General features: G+C 45.7%; 2 protein-coding genes across 7 annotated transcripts in view; both read left to right on the top strand.

Moving 5' to 3' along the window:
• The window catches only part of clip1a (CAP-GLY domain containing linker protein 1a), a 29,134-nt gene extending 21,983 nt beyond the window's left edge, over positions 1 to 7,151 (top strand). For 3 of the 4 annotated variants that reach the window (XM_060066090.1, XM_060066091.1, XM_060066088.1), the window contains 10 exons: positions 664 to 801; positions 1,033 to 1,139; positions 2,053 to 2,182; positions 2,475 to 2,527; positions 2,637 to 2,657; positions 3,211 to 3,331; positions 3,598 to 3,742; positions 4,170 to 4,222; positions 4,974 to 5,101; positions 5,911 to 7,151. In XM_060066090.1, coding sequence (XP_059922073.1) covers positions 664 to 801; positions 1,033 to 1,139; positions 2,053 to 2,182; positions 2,475 to 2,527; positions 2,637 to 2,657; positions 3,211 to 3,331; positions 3,598 to 3,742; positions 4,170 to 4,222; positions 4,974 to 5,101; positions 5,911 to 6,139 — 1,125 coding nt within the window. In that variant the 3' untranslated portion in view covers positions 6,140 to 7,151. The remainder of the gene's footprint in view (positions 1 to 663; positions 802 to 1,032; positions 1,140 to 2,052; positions 2,183 to 2,474; positions 2,528 to 2,636; positions 2,658 to 3,210; positions 3,332 to 3,597; positions 3,743 to 4,169; positions 4,223 to 4,973; positions 5,102 to 5,910) is intronic. The other variant, XM_060066089.1, reaches the window with a different exon arrangement.
• A 1,596-nt stretch (positions 7,152 to 8,747) lies between these two features.
• The window catches only part of camsap1b (calmodulin regulated spectrin-associated protein 1b), a 34,739-nt gene continuing 26,987 nt past the window's right edge, over positions 8,748 to 16,499 (top strand). For all 3 annotated transcript variants that reach the window (XM_060064107.1, XM_060064105.1, XM_060064106.1), the window contains exons 1-3: positions 8,748 to 9,205; positions 10,723 to 10,889; positions 14,181 to 14,443. In XM_060064107.1, the coding sequence (XP_059920090.1) occupies positions 10,724 to 10,889; positions 14,181 to 14,443 (429 nt within the window). In that variant the 5' untranslated portion in view covers positions 8,748 to 9,205; position 10,723. The remainder of the gene's footprint in view (positions 9,206 to 10,722; positions 10,890 to 14,180; positions 14,444 to 16,499) is intronic.

Genomic DNA, 16,499 nt, shown 5'->3' with positions numbered 1-16,499 from the left:
ACTAACATTAGCCTTAGACCCCGATCTTTAACTGCATGCCTGCCAGTTCCTTCTCCTTCCACTTTCCTTTCCCACTACCATTTTCTCATCCTTGTGCTAACCAGCTCTGGGTAACCCTTATTTCCGAAACATTCTGACACCTGTTGGCTCATAACCGGATCTAAAATCGGTATCTTTCGCCAAGGGGTGTTTTGAAAAACGGCAATTGCTCGCCAATATCTGCCTCAGTTGACTCAATCTGAAAGTAACAAACATAAAAAACGTTGTATACCTGGTCAAACGTTTGGACCAGAGGTACATGGGAATGACAGAAAGTAATATTCTTACACTTTATATCGGTTATGAGACCAAAGGTGACGGCAGTCTTTTTCAATCTTTCTATTTATTTTACTGTCTGTAGTCTTTATAGTTCTAGTTCCTTCAATTGTGATGAAAATGTTAACATATTATGTCACACACACACAAAGTAGCCTAGCAACAGCCCAATGCACGCCATTTAATTCACAATCCGATTTAGGGGTTATGGTCAGTAGATGGGTTGATCACGAAATGGGCACCAAATCTTTTCATATTTGCCCTCCGAGGATCAAACACTTTTCCTGTGAAGTTTGCGGTGAGGTTTTGAGTCAGTGTTTCTATCCCCCCTCCCTGGACATGCTCTAGGCTGCAGATGCCTCTAGTAACTCTGTAGAGTCCCTGGAGCGACTGGCCCAGGAGAAGAGCACTCTGCAGCAGGAGATGAGCCAGGCCAAGGCGTCGCTCGAACAGCTCACTGTCTCCAAGAAGGAGATGGAGTCACAGGTAGTTGTGGAGCCTGTTAATTCAGATCTTGCGTTTTCACACTCGTTGCTAAATCTAATTTGAGACATCAATTGGATTGATCTGATATCATTGTATGCCGTGTTGACCACGTTTGATCTTCTGGTGTTATTCAGTTTGTCTAAGATCTAAAACCATCTTTGGCTTCTTTCAACTTCAGCTGGTGTTTGTTGTGTCGTCGTTTTAAATGCGTTTTTGCTTTGATTTGTTAAGCTGGGCGTTTTGATGCAGCAAAATACCAAGCATCAAGAAGATCTGAACGTATCGAAAGAGAAGCTCGAATCCGATGCTCAGCGAATCAAGACTCTCTCCCAGGAGATGTAAGTCGTTTGTCTTATTTTTCTCTTAACGTGATCGTTTGAGGTTGTTCAGACGCATTCAGAACCGCTTTGTTGATTATCGAGGGTCACACAAAGAGGCGACCCTCTTTGTGTGTCTGCTTGCAAAATAGCGTCACGAAGATATCTAACTGAAATGTCAAGACTCTCTGTGTGTAAGCTTGACCTCACATTCGGCTGGTGTGTTTCTGAGGAACCTGTGAGGTGCTGGGTAGAGTGTGAAATAGTTTGGATGAGTGGTTCTCCAAACCAATTTCAAGCATACCAGCGGCCGAGCTATCGGCCCATTCCGAACAGGCACGTTTTAGACGGGCACTAATGCGCCAATTCTTAGAAATATAATTCTGATTATGAGAATCGTTCCATTACAATTACAATAAGGGCATTTAGCAGACGCTTTTATCCAAAGCGACTTACATCGGTTAATGCACACATTGACACACCGACGGAAGAGTAAACCATGCAAGGTGACAGCCAGCTCGTCAGGAGCAGTTAGGGTTGCTCAGGGACACATCAACACTCAGCTAAGAGGAGCTGGGGATCAAACTAGCAACCTTTTGGTTAAAAGGCAACTGCTCTACCTCCTGAGCTAAGCTATAATAGAAATGGTATATAATAATGGTATAATGTAATACAATCATTATACATAGGAAGTAAAAGATATATTTACTTAAACATAATTGTTAGTCAAAGCCATGCAACAGGATTCACTTGGCCACTTTATTTGTTTTGATCCAGCCAACCCTAAGTATCTCGTACGACTAGTCTCGACAATGCGTAGATTCATCGTAGATAGAATGATAACGGTGTTTATTAAACGTTTTTCTCATCACACATAAGTGAAGAACATATTACGATGTTTCCTTGTGTGACATGGCTGTGTGTCTGGGTCTAGTGAGGACCTTAAAGACAAGTCTACCTCACTGGAAGCCTTGCAAGAGGAGAACCACAGGCTGAGCCAGCAACTGGAGAGCGACCAGCAGAAGAACAGTGACCTCGTGCAGGTGCAGCACCTCAATGACAAGGTGAGGGGGGACAACGATCACTCCCCTGTGGACCCTGACACGAGAAGCGCGTGCTTGTACTTTTACATTTAAAATCACAGTATCAAACTAAATCACATGGTTGCACCTCCACTTTTTAAATCCTAGAATTACACAATATCACATGTTTGTGCGTCCACATTTTAAATCATCGATTCAGACAACATAACATGCTTGTGCTTCTACATTTTAAATCATAGAATCAGACAACATAACATGGTTGTACCTCCACATTTTAAATGACATTTTTTTTGTATTTTCTCTTTCTTTCTAGCTGGAGGGAGATCACTCTCAGCTCAAAAAGAAGTTTGAGGAGCTAAAGCAAAGGTGAGGGCGTAATCTAAAGATTAAGGGAGGTTTTGGTCACGGATTACTTTAAACATTCTTTAACAATGCCTGCATTGCCTGATCTTATTTTTGTCTCCTGCCTTTAAAGCTTGCCAAACAATATCATAAGGTATTCTTTGTTGTACATGTTGGCACGTTATCCATAAATACCGACATGCTCATGCCATCCCACTACCTGGCCTCTGTCTTGCTGGAATTGCCAACAATTGTTGTTGTATATTAAGTATAAAATCCATATTACGTTGTCTTTCTCTGTATGTCTCTCTCTGTATCTCTTCTGTTTCCTTCTGACTCCCTGCTTGATGATCGTCTGTGTGGCCCCTGTCCCCCAAGTGATCGTCTGTGGAGCCCCTGTCCCCCTAGTGATCGTCTGTGGCCCCTGTCCCCGTAGTATTGGTCTGTGGGGTCCCTGTCCCCCTAGTGATCGTCTGTGGGGCCCCTGTACCCCAGTGATCGTCTGTAGTCGTACCCCAACAGTCATCTGTGTGTTGCCACACTGGCCCGTGTCCTGTCCTGTAGCCTGTCCTAACAGTCATCTGTGTGTTGCCACACTGGCCCGTGTCCTGTCCTGTAGCCTGTCCTAACAGTCATCTGTGTGTTGCCACACTGGCCCGTGTCCTGTCCTGTAGCCTGTCCTAACGGTTCCCGATGTGTTCCCACAGTGAGAGCACCTTAAAGAAGCAGCTGGAGAAGGAGAAGCGGTCTCCTGTGGGGACCCGCAAGCATTCCACCTCCAAGAGTGCCTTAAACTCGGAGAAGGAGCTGGAGGCCCTGAGGAAAGAGGTGACCGTGAGATCCTTCACCCATGGATCATCCATTTGCATTTCTTTTACCTATGGGTTGGGCTCATGAATGATAATGGTAGCAACACTTCCAAGTTGAACAGCGGGCAGATGACTGTTTCATTGTACGTTTTGCCTTGCTCCAACAAGACTGCCAGTGTGTTTTCATATACCGTAGTTGCTACCTTTTTTAGAGAAGTTAATGGACAACGGGTCCATCTGTGGAAGAAAAGCTGCGGCGCTCCATGCTATTGGTTCTCTGTGCAGCTCGCGGTGCTGCGTGGGGAGAGCTCCAAGATGAAGGGTCTGCAGGACTCCGTGAAGGCCCTGGAGAAGGACAAGACCGGCCTCCAGGGACAGGTCCAGAACCTGGAGAAGGACGTAGCAGCAGCACGCGTCCCTCAACCCACAGGTAACATCCCCAACTCCTCCCCTTTTTAACCTAAATCCTGCCAATCAAGACCAAGGTACCGCCCCCACTTCCTCCCCTATTGAACCTAACACCTGCCAATCAAACTCCAGATAACGCCCCCACATCCTCCCCTATTGAACCTAACACCTGCCAATCAAACCCAAGGTAACGCCGCCACCTCCTCCCCTATTGAACCTAACACCTGCCAATCAAACCCAAGGTAACGCCGCCACCTCCTCCCCTATTGAACCTAACACCTGCCAATCAAACCCCAGGTAACAAACTAAATCATTTGGGTTGAATTCCACCCAACAACGTACCATCTTTGGGTGGTAGTATAAATCATCGCAGCCGGATTTCACTATTACAACATGCAAAAGTGAACGTGTGTTTATGTTACCCTTCTTAACGTACGTTAACCTTCCAGGGGATGCCGTCGTGGACAAGCTGAGGGAGGACATGGACATGGCGGAGAGCCAGGTATATCTTAGTAATTTTCCCCACTTTTTGTAAAATGAAGACCATTCTTTAAATATCGGTGGATCTAAATCTATTAACGTTTTTTAACAGTCATGATCCCAATCAGGGTAAAAAAGAAATGCTGGCAAATTTCATAAAGTGTCTTCAGCTGCACCTTTAAACAGGAGCATGTCTACGGTTTGTTCCGGATCATGTGAGCGATGGCTCGAGCGTACCGTCTAGTCGGAGCCGTCGCCTTCTTCTTATGTTGATATCTGGACCTTTTTGTCTTCTCTCTCCTCTCTCTCGTCCCTACTGCCCGTCACTACTCTGACAACAGGCTGCGGTTTGTGACCGTTTTACTCCTCCGCTTCACAAATACAAATGTCCCCCACCTGTCTTGTGTTGCGTTTGTCCTGGATCCATCCCACCATGTCTCACCATGCTCTTTAGTCTTACGTGTTTCTCTTCTTAGACATGTATGTTATGTAGGGACCATTTTCAGTCGTTCAGTGATATTGTGCTTTTCGGAACGTTTAAAGGGGTTGACGTCTCTATCCGTATCTTAGCATCGGGGTTGGATGCCAGACACGATGGTGTTTAGTTCAGGCACGGGGTTTCATGTCTTGGGGTTAGTCAACAGGGTTAGTCGCTCCACATGTTGGATGTTATCATGCTCTCACCTGCAGGGGATGTACTGTATTGGTTTAACATTTGTGGTTTTGGGGAATGTTTCGTTATGTTTGTTGACGGCGCTGGTTCTCGTCTACAGATCCAGTTCCTGAACTCGGTCATCGTGGACCTGCAGCAGAGAAACAAGGAGCAGAAGGAGAAGCTGGAGACCCTGGCCACCGCCGCCCTCAACGGGAACAACCCCAGCGAGTTGGATAACTACAACGGGTGAGTCCTCACCTCAGAGAGCCACGGCGGCCTCACCGGTTAATTCATGTGGGGATGAGGGAGGGTCTGTAGCATCCAATTTAAAATATATATATATCACACTTTGAATTGACAGCAGGACTAGTGTTCGTTTAATCCACCGTGCACGTGCACAGAGTAAAAACTCTAACTAGAATCAACGTGTGGTAAGACAATCGCCGGAGCTAGAAAGAATAGAGAGTTAGAAACACAATGTCGAGTGTCAAGCCTTGAGACAAATTTTAAACGTTCATTTATTATTTCCGTGGCAGACTGATAACATCCTTCCTGATGTAGCAGGGTGTCTGATGGCTTGTTAAAGCAGCCTCACCTTAAGGTGCTTGCACACCGCCGCGCGGCAACCGCCTTCATCACCGCCTCGCTGCCGGAGGGTTCAGCGCGGCGGTGTGAAGGGCCAGGCGTTTTCAAAAGAGGCTGCTGCTGCTGCAGCTGCTGCCGCCAAAAGTTTCAGCTGAGTGGTAGGGCAAAATCTGTGCACGTTCACGTGGGCGGCAACCGCTTCCTGGTTTTCAGCCGCTTTTGTAACCGCCTGCCCTCTGCCGCCCTTCCCTCATTGAAATGAATGGAGGCGGCGAGTTGCCGCGCGTGGCGGTGTGAAAGCAGCTTAAGGCAGGTTTATTGAACTCTCGTTCTGGGTTAGGTCTCATTCCCACCAAATCAGGCGGTCGTTTCCTCCCACCCAGGAATAAACGACTGCTGCCGTGTGTTCCACGCTGAACGTTGTGATGTTAACGTGTCGGTCTCCCCCCCCCCCCCTCCTCCACCCACAGCTCCAACCAGGAGCCGGTGAAGAAGAAGGTTCCCCCGCGGTTGTTCTGCGACATCTGCGACTGCTTCGACCTGCACGACACCGAGGACTGCCCCACCCAGGAGCAGATGCCCGACTCCCCCCCGCACAGCACCTACCACGGCAGCAAGGGCGACGAGCGGCCCTACTGCGACATCTGCGAGGCGTTCGGCCACCCCACCGACTCCTGCAACGACGACCAGACCTTCTGAGGGGGGGGGGGGGTTCCCCATGTGACCACCATTACTATATTTGCACATTAATTGTTTTGCAGTGCTGCTTTGTGGAGGGGGTTTAGAGAGTGTGTGTGTGTGTGTGTGTGTGTGTGTGTGTGTGTGTGTGTGTGTGTGTGTGTGTGTGTGTGTGTGTGTGTGTGTGTGTGTGTGTGTGTGTGTGTGTGTGTGTGTGTGTGTGTGTGTGTGTGTGTGAGACACCCAGCGCCTTCATATCCCAAGCCAAACCTTTCTCAAAGCGCTATTACTGGGTGTCTCTCCCCTGACGTGTCGCACAATCTTTTTACTGCAAAGAAAATCTAAATGCGTATGCATTGTGTTCTGCCCTGTTTTAATATGAGGGTGTACATGCATACGTGTTGCTGTCCTTTGTTTGTTTTAGGATGCTAGGTTGCTTTGGGGCAATAAGGGTAGGAGTTGGTTGCTTGCTCTGTTGTCCATGCCAGAATATTCTCGCACACATCTTCAAAGGGGCTACAGATGTTATATCACAAGAGGTTTATTTGAAACTGTAGATTCCTTGACCTGGACTAGGGTTTGTTGGAATGGGGGGGGGGGGGGGGGGGGATGGTATTAGGGGTCAAATGTTGACATATAGTTTATTTTTATACGCCTGGAAATACTATCGTCTCCTGTCGGTTTTATGAGGGAGTTTGTGAATTGCGAGGCCACTAGCCGAGTTGGGATAGCTTTTGATGGGAGAAGATGCGATGAGCCTCGTTTTCATTGGACTTTATTTGTAGAAGTATCAACTTGGGTGCAAACTTCGCCTGTTCTCCACGAGGAAAGCACTTGAAACAAACGGTCTCACTTTAAGGCTTTCGTTCCAAATATATGGCCTTTACTCAAATGTTACTTGCTGATTAAATTATAATTGCTCAGATTGCGTTAATAGATTGCGTTAATAAATAAATACTACGGTAATTCTAATGATTTTTGAAATTCTGTATAAAAAAAATTCTGTATAAATAAAGAGCTCTTGGTAAAAATGGTAACGACTCGTGTGTTAATGCTTTTAAGTACATTGTATACATTCATATGCATTGAATATTTATTTTGACCACTTTAATGCTAATTTAATCAGTCAACACAAGTTATCCAAATCATATTCTCACTATCAGTTTTCCAAAGACAAGAAAAGGACAACTGTAAATACTAAGTTACTTGATGAATATCGACTTCAACCACTAGAGGTCATGATTGCACATTGTCAGAAAAACTAAGACAGCGTCCTACTTTGTATGGAAGGGGATGAGAAATGAACAGTTCCATTTAAATTCTAAGTTGTCTTTAAAATGAATCTTGACTTAATAGGTCGTGCAATAATAAATAAAAAATGCAACATAATAAAATGCAAACACATACTTATATTTGTCATCATAACCCCAAACAAATAAATTGACATGTACACGCTACTTTATCCACCTTTTCTTTATGTTTATCCGTACAGGTTTTCCACAATCAGTTACCGATAGGTCTTCTGTCTATGTATAGGCCTATACATTTATCAATATCCATGCAAGTCTTTCTTGCATTCACATTTTATTCAGGTAATGCACTATATGAGGAAGCAGGAGATTATGGGGTGTTAAACCGCAGCCCCAGTAAAGTAAAGCCCAGTCATGTCACGCCCTACTGGGCGCTAGCGCCTCCTGGTGGTGTGTGGTCTGTATATACAGAGGTACACACAAGTCTCCACACAGATGCAGATCCCTGCTGCTGCAGAAGTAACCTCTCAGCAAAATACTGAGACTTTTCAACCCCACATATCCATGTATGTTGTAGGTAATGAGGGACAAAATAAATGTTATATTGGAAAAATGCCCTTCATTCTCATTATATTGCGTGCGTCTGTCTATGGCTGAGAGGTTTTTTAACTGTCAATCAAAATCTAATTGCACACTTATATACTCTCCTACCTACCCGACTGTATACCATACGAGTAAAAATATAAACATTTTGCTTTTGATGTTCATATGTTATGGTTTTTATCTTCTACCAAGTGGGTTATTATAATGATTGTGTGGAGTAAGGAGGCGATTGTAAAGTTGGCTACTTGACGAAAGTCCTGTTAAACCACTAGAGGTCAGGATTGCTCAATAGCAGAAAGACAGGGACGTCACAGGGCTGATCAATGAGCCATTCTACCAGTAGGCCTACTGTTAAAGGCATGTATATCCATTCATATGTCATATAGTCTTTATATTTTTATTCAAATTTAATTCAAGTAATGTACCATATGAGAGTGCAGTCTAGTCGTTGACTTTCAATCAAGATACTGGGTTCTTTCCTCAATGTCAACTAATAATATAAAGGCTGCATGTATTGGAATTAACGGTAGGTTGCTTTTTATAAAAGCATCAGCTAAATATGTACATAGGCCTATGAATGGTGATATATAAACAGTGGTTATTATTTAAACAGTATATATTTTTGTTTTATTCAATCCGAGTCCAGAAGTTCGACATAAGATGATCTAAATATATTTATTCATAAATACATCCTTGTCATATCGGTCAACCCATAATAATAACACTCGGTGGTCATTGAACTGACAGCTGTGTGGCTGAAGAGGTAATCGCGCATGCGCAGTCTTAGCCCGCACGTCTAGGCTACTGGAGGGAATAATTAGGTTTCTATGGGCAGCGCGTACTGTGTGTGTGAGAGTGTGTGTATGTGTGATGCTGGTGGTAACCGATGACTAAATACCTTAAAATATGAATATAAACCTCTGAAGACGCCGCGTTTATTTGACATAAACCTCTGAAGACGCTGAGGTTATTGGAACAGCGACGGAAGGAGGCCGCCGTGAGTCTCCCGTCTTGCAGGCCGCTGAGGGCGTCGTGTTGTTGGGAGGAGACGCTCCGCATCCCCGCCTAGCTGCTAGCCTAGCCGCTAGCCTAGCTGCTACGATGCGCTGCCGCCTCTGCCCGTCTGCTCTTGTGCACAGCGAGCCGCTGCGGGTAGCAGGGCCGGCCCTGAGCTAGTCGCCGACCCCCTGCTGTGTGAGGGGAGAAGAGGAGACCCGTCCCGCCACTCGGACAGGTAAATGTGGACGTTCCCGTCAGACGTGTGGCGGCCCGCCTGGCTCTGGTCCTGCGCGCTAGCTGGTAGCACGTTAGCACACACGTTTACCTCTGCAACGTCCTGCAACATCATGTTTATGAAATTCTTTCACTTTCAAAGTCTGAGCCGCTGAGTGGCTAGGTTAGTTATGCTGTTAACTAGCTGATGGTGATGTACTGTGAAGCCAGTTAGCTGTTAGCTAGCTGATGGTTATGTACTGTAGCCAGGTAGCTGTTAACTAGCTGATGGTTATGTACTGTAGCCAGGTAGACAACATGCTGTTAACTAGCTGATGGTTATGAATTTCCTAGTCTGGTAGACAACATGCTGTTGACTAGCTGATGGTTATGTACTGTACTGTTGCCAGGTAGACAACATGCTGTTAACTAGCTGATGGTTATGTACTGTCTAATAGGTAAACGACATGCTGTTAACTAGGTGATGGTTAGGTACAGTCGTTATGGAGGTGACGGAGCCTAGCCCTCTCTGTAACACTGGGAGGGTTACGCTGGTGTACACAGGCATACCAGTAACCGAATGTTAACCTGTATCAAACCAGGTGATCGAATACCAGGTTTATCTCTCCTGCGGTTCTCGAGTCATGCATCATATGGTCATCTTATTTCAGGACTAAAGCTCTGGTATTTAAGGTACTTACTAAAAGCTTGCATGGATGTTGTGTTGGTGTGTCAGTGGAGACCAAGCAGGCTAATTAACTGGGATAACCACTAGTTGAAGTAAAAACACCTGTTTTCTGGAATGTTTTTGCTTCAGGCAAAGATTTTAGCTATGATGCTAGACAATTAAGAGTGAAGGCATCAGGCTAATGCTTAATGTTTTGTTATTGAAATCAGTCAAGATGTGTGCATACAGTGCCTGCCATGTATCATCTAGTAATGCAGGGGAATGTTATCCTAATAACTATGTAAATTGTTCACAGTATTGATATCGATTTTGGTACCATTTATATAAAATACTGGGAACTAATCTACAGTAATTAAACGCAAAAAAAACAGTAAATCCAACATCGCCACGATACAAGGGCGTATTTTCATTGTTTCATTAAATGAAACACTTTAGTATTGGTAGAAATCTACAATCTTGCTGCTGGCAAACACGCTTGGGAGACAAGTATTTTGACCCACTGTATACATATGGATTATTCCAGACAGAAGAAACCCTGATTGCTTTGCTTTGAATCCAGACCGTTTAGTGGTTGCTAAGGCTGATCTCCACTTGGAGGAGCAGACCTGGACAGATACAATAGGCGCAATCTTAACTGCTTTTGGAGTTCACACCTTGTCTACTTACCCACAGACAGAAGCAGTATGTCAACATGAAAGTTAGACAAAAACTTGGTCATCGTCGTGCCTGTTGCGTAACCCAAAGCTTGAGTTCTGAAGGCCGCAGGTTTGACAACAGCAGTGTGTTGACATGTCGTATCACTGTCGTACTGTATGGTTTCTAAAATGTTAGCGTTTCCTTCCTTATTGCAGGATGGACCTTGATTTATGTGCCGGAGGGGATAGCACCCGTCGAAAAATGGATTTGTCTGCGGTCGCAGAGGGCAGCATCGAGGTGGTACCGTTGGAGATGTACGATTCTGCCAGGGCAAAGATAGATGCCAATCTACGCTGGCTGTTTGCGAAAGCCTACGGCATTGGTGAGTTATTTCCTACAAATACTGTACACTTGACGCGCGTACACACAAGGTGGTTCAGGCATGAGGCTGACTCGCTCTAAAAGTGCTTGGTTATAATGTAACCCTACAGAACATCCATTCACCTTCACCCAATGTCTTAACCCCATGTAATAAACGCTGTGACCGGCTGCCATTAGAGGCCTGCATACAAACGCTGTCACAGAGAACGGTGCAGCATTTTTCTTTGTGACGTCAGAAGGGCCAGCATTGATTTTCCTATGCCGACAGTGGTCAGTAGTTTCACAGTCGTATAGTTGAAAGTATGTTGTTAATAGGGACAGTTTTCTCCTATTCTATATTGTGACAGTAAGGGAGTCGGCAGAACATCCTTTCCCCGGCTGTATATTTGGGTCTTGAGTCAGAGCCAGGACGGTCTTGGCAGCAGGAGTCTTCCCTGCTGACTCGTCAGGTCCATGCATGCCTGTTGAATGGTCTTAACCAACATAGAGCAGGGCGTATGATGTCATGTTCGGACTGGTTCAGTCTGAAAGGGGAAAAAGGAAAAGCATTCCAGGTGCTTCCTCCTCCGTCCACACCCCTCTCCTCCACCCTTATGCCCTTCTCCTCCTCCTCCTCCTCCTCCTCCTCCCCCACCTCTATCTTCCACCCATATGCCCTCCTCTCCCACGACTTCTCTCCTCAACCCATATGCCCTCCTCTTCCCCCACTTCTCTCCTCAACCCATATGCCCCCTCCTCTTTCAACGTCCCTATCCTCCACTCACAGTGTGATGTGACATTACATTGGCATGCATGGTGCTGATTGGCCAGATTGGGGAATTTAAATGGTGCGACAAGGAATCTTGAGCTTAGACTCTGGGGATGAGAACCACAGGGCTGCAGTAACCTGTGGTTCCCATGTTGCCCACAACGCTGCATGTCCTGATCAGCCCTGAATCAGTGCATATCCATTAACTAGGTAACCGAATGACCGCTAGGATTTGCATTAAACCTTTAAACTGCCCGGTGATTTGGACTGATGATAAACGCTTTTGTTTCCAAATGCAAAACAGGGTTACGGCAATTGTTACTGCTCTGCATGGTGATGGTGAGGTCTGTGGGGCCACAACGCTGCCATCTGTATCCTTCTTCAAATGATTCTAATGAATCATTTGAATGATCTAATCTTCATTCATGCGGTAGCTCCCTTGTTTATAGTTTACTGGAAGCAAATTATCACTCGCTCGAATGAATGGAAATCCATGGTCTATTCTACTTTGAAATCCTTCTACTTCGCTTTCTGTTTTTTTGGGAAATTTGACCTACAAATTAGTTATTATTGTCCCAGCTTCCCTGATACGTCGTGCTGCCCATCAGAGATCTAGCTAATGAGCCATTCATGTTATTTCCTAAATGAAGCTCCCAAACTTCTTAGGAAACCCACAACTTTAGCATATTTAGCAGTTTAGCATACTAGGAAGCATGGTAGTGTGTTTGTGTGTGTCTGCATGCTTGTCTGTAATGAAGCCACGCATACTGCACCAGCATCTCGTGAGGGGGGAGTGTACCGTGGAGAGACCCTCCCTGGCTAGACACTTTTGTTTTCTCCCCCTGTAATCAGTCCTCCTACAGTATGTGTTCTTCTGCTTCAGCAAGCAAAGCTCCACAGGAGTCTCCCTGAAGCTGTTCTTTATTGTAATGCACACTGGAGGAGTCTACTACTAGCCTAATGCCGTTACACAACGCTAAGCTCATTAGCATGTGCACAATAATAGTGTCTGCGTGCGTGTGTGTGTGTGTGTAGCACTCATTATGGGCTTTCTAGTTGTTCTGTAGTAAACTGAACTAACTAGAAGTGTACTGTATACCCGCCAGACACTAAGGACAGAATATATGTTCTGCTAGTTTTTGGGATGAGTGAGTTGTGTCAGAATAACACACTATTAATCCAACCATTTCCATGGGTTGTTCGTGTTTCGAGATGTTTTCAGGAGCATGATTGGGCGCGGGCCGCCTTGCCCTGCGCTAATGGGAGAGTGCTTGCGGATGAGTGGTGCTCCTGTTATCCTATTGGTCAGAAGTGACATCACTCTCCATGCTCCTCTGGTTTCTGCTGACATCCCACCAGATTGACATTTAAGGCGATGTCCATGTTGATGAAAACAAAAGTCCATTGTCCGAACCAAATCATGGCAGGCGCTATGGCAGTCATCTGCATTCTTTAAGTCTGAAGTGGTCTCTTACACCGTCTACATACTATTGTAGCTTCGTCCTACAGCCCTTGACATGACGACTCCCTTATGTTATGCTCGGAGGACAAGAGTGTTGTCACTTGAGCTGATGGCTTCGGCGTCTCCTAAAATTCATTCATGTCTGGCTCTGATAAGAAGTACGGTTTTTACAACTTGAGTAGGTGTTTACAACTTGATGTCCCACCCATAGTTGAAACTCCATTAGCATTCAATGTGAGCGTGTTTGTGTGTGCATCACACATCAAACCGATTTATTTTTGGTTTGCCTCTCTTTAAAGACTTCACATGTGAAGTTGTGGAAACCCCTTTTATAGACCAGGGTGTTCCCGTTGCTTCACGGCTCCAGTATTGTTTGTATATACATGGAGGAGGCCCTCTGTACGATCCACCCAGAAGCGGCTCTCTATGGAGTGGGAAGGCCTGGCTCTGTGTTAGCATGCACCACTAGCCTGTTCTGTGTTTGAACTCAAAAGGGTTTATAAAAAAACAGAGTATTCATATTTGAATATGAATCTCTGTTGATGAGTGATGAACCTATTTTCATACTTCCGTTAGGTTAACCTTCTTTGCATATTCATCATGGTGCGCTCTGGCCTTGCTATTTCTGTTCATGCATCTATGATGGGTCACTCATGGAATGACAAATGACAACATGAGGTCTTCTCTCAGGAGGCAGAGCGGGTTGACTTGTAACCGGAAGGTTGCTAGTTCGATCCCCGGCTCCTCCTAGCTAACGAGCTGTCTGTCGCCTTTGCATGTTTGGCTCCGCTGTCTGTGTGTGAAATCATTATGAGTCGCTTTGGTAACTTAATAGCATCTGCTAAATTGCCCTAAAAGGTAAATGTTAAATATAACTTTTGCTACAAAGATAGGCTGACCAAGGCAATCTTCAGAAAGTTAAAAAAGCTTTAATAAATAGGCTAATTCATAATGGAATTCTTAAAAAGTTGCCGACATGTTTCGGCCATTGTAGGCCTTCATCAGGGCAATAACCTTGACTACGTTTAACATGTTTATTTCTCTGGCTTTAAGTGGGTCTCTCTGCGTTCTCCCCCCCCCAGACCACATCCCGGAGGACCTGCGCGACCCTTTCTACACGGACCAGTACGACCAGGAGCACATCAAGCCCCCGGTGCTGCGGCTGCTGCTGTCCTGCGAGCTGTACTGCCGCGTGTGCTCGCTGATCCTGAAGACGGAGCAGGCGTCGGCGCTGCAGTCCCACCTCTGCGTCCTCCAGGCCCTGTCCCGCAAGGGCCTGTACGTGGTGGAGAGCGACGACACGCCCGTCACCGACGGGGACCTCGCCTCCATGCCCATCAAAATGGTGAGGAGAAGACTCTAGAGTTCACCTAGACTCTGAATAGCCTCCCCCCCTTACTCGCCACAGGCCCCTCTTACGCACTTATTTTATGTTGTACGTCCAGGCACTTAATGTACGCACTTGTGTATGTTTTACGTCCTTGCACTTAAAATTAGCACTTAGCATTGCGAAGCATCTTATCCTAGCTATCTTTGTTGTGTACGGGGAATGGGTTAATCTGGCCATTGTTAGTGCTTGGCACTTGGTTCTATTAAAGGTCCCATGGCATGCCACCAGGTGTGAGTGGGATTAGCCGCTACAAGCCGTTTTGGATATCTGCCTCTTATGACATCACAGGTGGGCGTGTCTAACTGGAAGTGCGACGGATCGATGAGCAACGTTTGCTACAGACACGCTCACCTGTGATGTCATAAGGGGCAGATTTCCAAAACGGCTTGTCGCGGCTAATCACACCACACCCGGTGGCATGCCATGGGACCTTTAACATCCTTACTGTATCGAACGTACAGTACCGCAATATATTGTTTTCGCTTTCTTCTGACAAATGTTCTTATTGTAAGTCGCTTTAGATAAAAGCATATCCAAAACTAAATGCCGTTAATTTAACGGTAAATGTGAGGAGAGAGGGTTTCTGGTTGGATGGACCGGGGGTCTCCCAGCAGGGGGGTTTGACGAGGGGATGGGTGCTGTGTCGTCTGCATGCACCCTACCCCGTTCGGAGTAGGGGAAGAGCACTTCATTTGTTTTGCTGCACTCTGAGATGTACGCGTCTTAAGAGGTAATGACTTGTAAAGTTGTTTTTGTTTTGTGGAAGAGTGTAATTCTTCCATCAAATTTGTCTCAAATCCAGTTTAAATAACCATTGTTGCTAAGTCACTGCTATGTTGTAGCCGATATGCCAGTCCTCTCCATCAAGCTGTGGTTCCTACAGTTTGCATCTCTCTGTGTTGGTTGGAGTTCTCTCAATGTCTTCCCCACCAGGCCTGATACAGGACCTAGATTATCAGGCGGTATGCAAACCATGGTCAGCCTCTCTTGCGAGAGCGCGCTTCTGTTTAACATTGCTTGTCAAACGCACAGAGGGAAAGACACAAATATTAGCACATGAGCAAAGTACTTCCCTCTCTCTCCTGCTTATCCTAACTTCTGATCTGTGATACTCTGCACAGTCCATGGTGACAAGGGCCTTTTGTGTTCTTATCAGACCATCGTAGCCTAATACCTTTTTATACAGTTGGATATCGGTCAACTATTGGATAAAGTCTCCTTTCTAACTCTGGACGTTGGCGAGACCTGTTGAGAGTAGATGGGTGTGTGAGTGTGGGTTCCAGACGTATTCCTGCTGGTTTGAATGCAACGGCCCAACGTGGTTTACTTACGCTTCTATTCAAAGCAGGTGGGGGAATTTGACTGCTGGCTCACGATGCCCTTGTGAGAACTCTTCATGCCTGGTTGGACAAGGCTGTGAATAGCTCTGGCGGATGTTTTCCTGCGTCTGCTATGGCGATGCTGTTGTCAGGCTACTTTTAAACGATTTGGCTTGGGTGACTAACTTCTCGGTTGCCTCACACAGGGGTTTTTGACCAGCAGTTTCACCGGGAGATTGAGAACTGCAATGGCATTGTGTTTCATGTTTTTCTCCGGGGGGTTTTTCTCTACTTTTTAAGGTTGTGGTATATATATATAGTCTAGGCCTTGTGTACGTATCGACTAATCACCATAAAGGGATAAAGGTAGGGCTCACTTTCTTAAATGAGGAATTCGATTCGTCTTTTAATTGAGGATTTAAAGACGACAAACCAAATTCAAAGTGTGCTTGAGGTCATTCAGCCTTTTATTGTGATACACACGGTGGTATACCGTTCTATCAGAAAAAACGCCCAACTCTACTTCTCACTCTTCCTTTGACTTTTGTCTGCTGCCTGCTGTTTCCCATTGAGCTGAGGAGAGTGGATGTGGTACTGAATTGACCCTGAGCCGATTTCAGACCGAGTGCAGCATTTTGGTTATTAGGAACGGACCGAGCCTTGGCCCGCGGTCCAGGCTTCAGCCAATCCTC

This window comes from Gadus macrocephalus, chromosome 11 (assembly GCF_031168955.1).
Source record: "Gadus macrocephalus chromosome 11, ASM3116895v1".
Classification (NCBI taxonomy): Eukaryota; Metazoa; Chordata; class Actinopteri; order Gadiformes; family Gadidae; genus Gadus; species Gadus macrocephalus.
Note: the sequence above shows the minus strand (reverse complement) of the source record. Positions and strands in the feature narration are given on the sequence as shown.